Source organism: Bidens hawaiensis, unplaced genomic scaffold (assembly GCF_021521415.1).
Source record: "Bidens hawaiensis isolate Kalapana, Puna unplaced genomic scaffold, B.hawaiensis_p1.1 tig00001463_1, whole genome shotgun sequence".
In the NCBI taxonomy this organism is placed as follows: Eukaryota; Viridiplantae; Streptophyta; class Magnoliopsida; order Asterales; family Asteraceae; genus Bidens; species Bidens hawaiensis.
This window is the reverse complement of record NW_027491083.1, coordinates 2,670,338-2,675,895: the sequence shown is the minus strand read 5'-3', so window position 1 is coordinate 2,675,895 and position 5,558 is coordinate 2,670,338. Positions and strand designations below refer to the sequence as shown.

The following is a 5,558-nucleotide window of genomic DNA, read 5'->3' as shown; positions in this document are numbered from 1 at the left end:
GCCCCTCTAGATGAATGGAAGCATCTTTTGGATAATGACAACTTAGCCGATTCACCTTCTCACACCTCCGACTATAATGAGGTTTTCATTTACAATTCTCATATTACATCAATCACTAAAATACTCTCTCTATAAGAACAGTATTTATTCTAACGTCGGAGAATGGTTACGAAAAAACCCCTCATATTGTCCTCATAGCGAGCTCACGGTGGTTTGTTTCGCGGGATACGAGTCGAACCTAGCTTCATTACCAACTTATACTAACCTAATCTCACTTTGTAACCTTTACCCAATGGAAATATAAACCAGGTTTAGGTGTGTTTCTCTTCACTTATATATTCTAAAATTTAAAGAATTTGTGTATATATATATATATATAAATTGTGTAAGAAATTAATTTCCGATATAAGGTATTTCACGTCTTCACAAAATATGTAATCGGATAAGACGAGTTTAAACTAAAAGCAGTAAAAGATTCACTGGCATCACAACCTCGACTGTTGTCGTGGTCATCACCTCCACAATAAAACAGTTGTAAATACAAATTTCTCCAAGTAAAAATTCTACAAACCAAATTCACCTCACATTAAGGTTTGGCTTTTAAATAAATATTTCATCATTAATATAATAATATCATCACGAAACAAAACTAAATGTAACAACGTTTCAAAATTTTTAATCTTTCCAAAATTGGCATTGATTGACAAAAGCATAACATCCAACAAATCTTGTCTTCAACCAACTAGTTGACATCTACTAGTTCAACATCAAAAACCAGCCATGCATTTGGTGGTATGGCTGGACCAGCACCTTTAGCACCGTACCTGACTCCACAAACAAACCACCTTTAGATACTTATTAACCACTTATCCCATCTGACCAGTTTCTTTTGTAGCTAGCTTTTTTGCCCCTACCATTTGACCCATTACACAAAAAACCACAACTCACTCAATGACAAATGATGTGGTCTATAAAATTTGACACAAAAACATAACCCAATTTTAGCACGTTGACTTGCACCCGTTTGACCCATTAGAGATAAAACGCAACGAGAATGAACCCATATAGAATAACAACATACCCCATAGATGGAGGAATCGTTAGTCTTCTTTTATCCCCAACACGCATCCCTAAAACAAATAAAATTCACAAATAATTTACCAAATGCAACTGCAGAAATCAGAAAAGAAAAATTATAGTAAAGCAGAAATACTACCTTTAACACCAACATCCCATCCTGATATAACTTGCCCGACACCTTAAAAATACAAAACAAAACAAAACAACAAAGTTCAGCACATTGAATCATGTGACATTACGTAATTATAATGCCACCTAATCACAAAGAGAGTACCTAGACGAAACTTGAAAGGGGCCTGCCCAATATTCGAGTCAAATATCTTTCCATTCTTCTTTAGCTTTCCAATGTAACGCATACTAATCTAATGAGTGAAAAAAACAAGTCATAACTGTTTCAAATGAATGATATTTGCATTTTGGATGCAAAAATTGGTTATCACAACTCACCTTTTTACCAGGAGCTGCTTGTTTTCCATTGGGTTTGCCCATTTGAAGTTCCTCGATCACTAATCCATTTGGAAACGTTCTAACTTGCGATTTAGTTTCAGCGGCTGGTTTTGTTACTTTTGTGGCCTCCTGCTGTTTGTTTTTCTTGTCTTTTGTCACAGATGCAGACCTTTAAAGCAAATTCCAATAAAAAATTTAGTGTGTTGAAAATATGGTATTGCTAGTCTTTTGCCTAAATGCAGATACGCATATACACTATATGCACATGTGCACATCTTTATACTTTTTTAAACAGCTGAGCATTTACTAAGAAAAGACAAGTACACTTGAAACAATAAAATAAAACACATACTGATGGAAAGTGAACAACTAAAATTGCACCTAGTGTTCCACTTTAACAATGGAATTTTACCAACAGAGTGGAACACTTGGTGTATCTTTAATTTGCATTATTTGCTTGTCTAGCTCTGTTGCTTTTTCTTTATAAAATTTCCAGTTGTTCAAAATGAATTTGCATGTCTTATTCGGTTCTCAGCATACTAATGGTCCTGAAAAGAACATGCCCGCATGTATATAGGTGCGCACACATATACATATACATACACATACACATAAATAAGTATGTACACACAGATACATATACACACTAATGTACATAGACACATATATAATGCATACATGCATATACACATATGTACATGCATATATAAGCATGCATACACATACATATATATACTAATATACATGCCTATATAAGCATAGTACATACACACACATTATATTATGTTCGTGTGTGTTAATTTACATTCACAAATGATAACAAAAACCTTTTTATCCTTTTTATCTCTAAAATAATAAACAAAATATATAACAATACTTACTTTTCAGGGGTTTGCTCTTGCTTGGTTACCTTAACTCCACTGTTATTGCTAGCACCTTCCTGTGTATCTTTTGTTTTCTTGTTCTTCTTCTTTGCTTTCTTAACATCCACTGGTGCTGATGCTTCAGCATTAGATGGCTTACTGGTAAAATCATAATCACATAGCTACATGAAGAATATTCAGAAACAAAAAACAGCAAAAATAACAATTAATGCCATACCTTGCCACACCATCACCTACAACAGAATCATCTCTTTTTCGTTTTGCTGACTTTTCAGAATCATCAACTTGCTTTTTCTTCTCAGCTTCACTTTTCTTAGCCAACCCTTCAGGGGTTTTAATACCATTTGAAATATTATCTTTCTCATTAACAGTAGAAGATATTGGAAACCCGTCTTCATCTTCGCTCTCCATAACTGGAACTCTGCTAGAACTTCTTGAAATAGTTTGCTTCGAATAGCTGTCATCATTCTTAGATGCACGTTTGTTCTTCTTCTTCGAGTGTTCAGAAACCGCGTTCTCGTTTTGTTTCTCATCATCAACAATCTCCTCAATTCTCACTAAAATAAAACAAAGCAATTATTAATAATGTAACTAATATATAAAAGTGTGAACAAAATTTAAAGTATACCTCCACTATTGGGTACATTTGAGGAAGGAAACATGTCCATTTCACTATCAGTGAGGTCATCCGCTTCCTCGAAGTCAAACTCACTATCATCTCCAGAGTCAACCTCTACTCCCTCAAAGCTGCCATCTTCATCAGAATCACTGTCAAATCTCGTTAAGAAAAACAATAGCATAAAAGTATACAAAGGTTTAATGGTTAAACTTAAAAGGATACGATTCATAGTCGTCTCCGTCTGAATCTGGCTTCTCTCCATAGAAAAATCCAGAAAGATGAATGGTGTGTGGACCCTCAACTGAGAATGTTACTTCATCGTATTCTTCAAACTCAATGTTCAATGAGCATGTTTCCACTTTTCTCGGAAGTAACGAGCACAGGTAAATTGGCTTCTTATCACCAACATTACACACAACAACAGCCTTTTCTTTTGATTTAGAATTACCTAGAGTAGCCTGTAGTAACATAAATAACATAATGTCGGCTTCAGTTGTATCACATATGCCAAAAAATCACATAACAAAACTAACAGAATAAAATTAACTGAAAACTTGTTTATGAACTGGATTTCAACAAACAAAATACCTATGATTTTAGTTTCAACTTTAAAGTTTAAATTTCTTCTGCTTTTATTAAGAGAGTGCATGAAACCAAAAAAGCTGATCCGAAACCAAGAAAAAACAGAGAAAACCAAACCGTAATTCCAGATTTTCATTTTTGCATTTTTTATTTTAACTAATTTAGAAAATTTTAATAAATATGTACAGATTGATTTAGGCCTAAATTCATTATTGGCGAAATTTTTTTCGGCCAAAAGATTTTAAAGCTCAAATGCCAAAACAAAGAAAACCGAAACAAAACCAAAACCAAATGGATTTACAAAAACCGAAGTTTTGGTTTAACACAAATCGAACAGTGCACACCCTTAGATTTTATAACTTACATGCGCTACAGCCTACAGACCAACAAAACCAAACTTAACTTTAGTTAAAATATCAGATTCAATTCAAGAAGTAACAGAACTATTTGTTAAACATGCTTCTATTTCACAAAATTACAACTGCTGGTGCAAACAAGCCGATCTACTCGTGAGCTACACCAGTTCGGCTCGTGAAAAATCTCGATAGAGCCAGAGCCTAAAAGTAAGCTCATTTAATAAACGAGCCTATATATATATGTGTGTGTGTGTGTGTGTATAAAAGGGAGTGTTCAATAGGGAACTTCAAAAAAGGTGAGGAGCTGGGGAACTATGAATTTTACATGTAAAAAAATGATATAAAGCTCGATTTCACATGTAAAAAATTAGTTTTATAAACTTTTTTGGAGCTTTTGCTTATAAATGCATGAAGAAGACATTCCAATAAAAAAAGTACATTATTTAAAACTTTTTGCCTTGTTTTAGCCAATTTAAAAAAAATTGAAATATGGATTATACATGTGTTTATATGTAAAAGCTCAAAAAAGATTATGCAAAAATGTGTTTTATACATGTACAAATGATTTTATTTTTTTTACATGTAAAAGAAATGGTTCCCGGTTCACATTTTTTTGTGGTTCCCTTTTGAAAATTAAATAATATATATTATATTATGTTATATTAATTATAATAAAAAAAAAATTTAAAGATAATTATAAAAATTAATTAATAACAAACGAGCAAAACCGGAGCCCAGGACTACTCAAGCTTGAAAGACTACTCACGAGCCGAACTCGAGCTTTATAAATCAAAACGAGCCGAGCCGGAGCTCTGTGCAAGTTAAGCTGGGCTCTAAAATTGACAAGGAATATAAATGCAGAAATCGGATGACATAAGTTTGTAAGAAAAGATTAGATTGATTAGTATGAGTGTAACCTGTGATAGATGAAGTCTTCCTCTTTCGTCATCGTACTGATGAAGATATGGTTTACCCGGCTTCAATTCAACTCCTGCAAATCAAAACAATCTATTACTATTATATTATATTATCAACAGCAGCTGAATGAATGAATGAATGAATGAATGATCCAAACGAACCCCAAAACGCCATTGCCGATTGCCTCCTGCCTTAAACCCTAGAAACAGAATGAATTGTAATTAATGACTGTGACTCATACCCTAGGCTTAATATACCAACGACTAGATTTTGAACTGTATTGTTGGGCCCATGGACCACTAGCTGTTAAACCCTCATTAGGCCCATGTATGTTTAAAATAAGCCCAACAGCTATGAATTAAAACTTTGGTATAGTTTGGTATGCATTAATGGAGGGCGGAATGGAATCACTCATTGTGAGGGGATGGAGAAAAGTGTGTTTGGTCGATCAAAGGAATTGCATGACCCATTACCTAGTCCATTTCATTCCCTCTAAAATACCCCAATTTCATTCCATCCATACCCCATGTTTTTTTATCATTCCATTCCCTCTTTCACCCTACATCACCTTCACCTCCCTCCCGCCACCACCATCAACACCCACCATCACCACTAACCACCGCCAACCACCACCATTGTCGTCCACCGCCGCTGTTACCACCACCACCGCCA

At 34.3% G+C, this 5,558-nt stretch overlaps 1 protein-coding gene across 1 annotated transcript; it reads right to left on the bottom strand.

The window, feature by feature from the left end:
- Nucleotides 1-742: 742 nt before the first annotated feature.
- On the bottom strand, nucleotides 743-5,064 carry LOC143579752 (peptidyl-prolyl cis-trans isomerase FKBP53-like). The gene is made up of 11 exons (XM_077062971.1): nucleotides 5,048-5,064; nucleotides 4,886-4,959; nucleotides 3,253-3,488; nucleotides 3,040-3,179; nucleotides 2,649-2,968; nucleotides 2,409-2,572; nucleotides 1,528-1,696; nucleotides 1,355-1,442; nucleotides 1,217-1,258; nucleotides 1,082-1,130; nucleotides 743-824 (listed from the first exon to the last, which is right to left on the bottom strand). Exons 1-11 carry the CDS (start codon nucleotides 5,058-5,060, stop codon nucleotides 743-745), a joined length of 1,377 nt encoding a protein of 458 aa, XP_076919086.1. The 5' UTR covers nucleotides 5,061-5,064.
- Between the last annotated feature and the right edge of the window lie 494 nt (nucleotides 5,065-5,558).

What these genes read in the sequence shown, in the direction of transcription:
- LOC143579752 (XM_077062971.1), bottom strand. An exon ending in CAAGAGCAAACCCCTGAAAA is followed by an intron (nt 1,697 to 2,408) that starts GTAAGTATTGTT and finishes TTTGCTTTAAAG; the next exon opens with GTCTGCATCTGTGACAAAAG. An exon ending in ATGGGATGTTGGTGTTAAAG is followed by an intron (nt 1,131 to 1,216) that starts GTAGTATTTCTG and finishes TATTTGTTTTAG; the next exon opens with GGATGCGTGTTGGGGATAAA.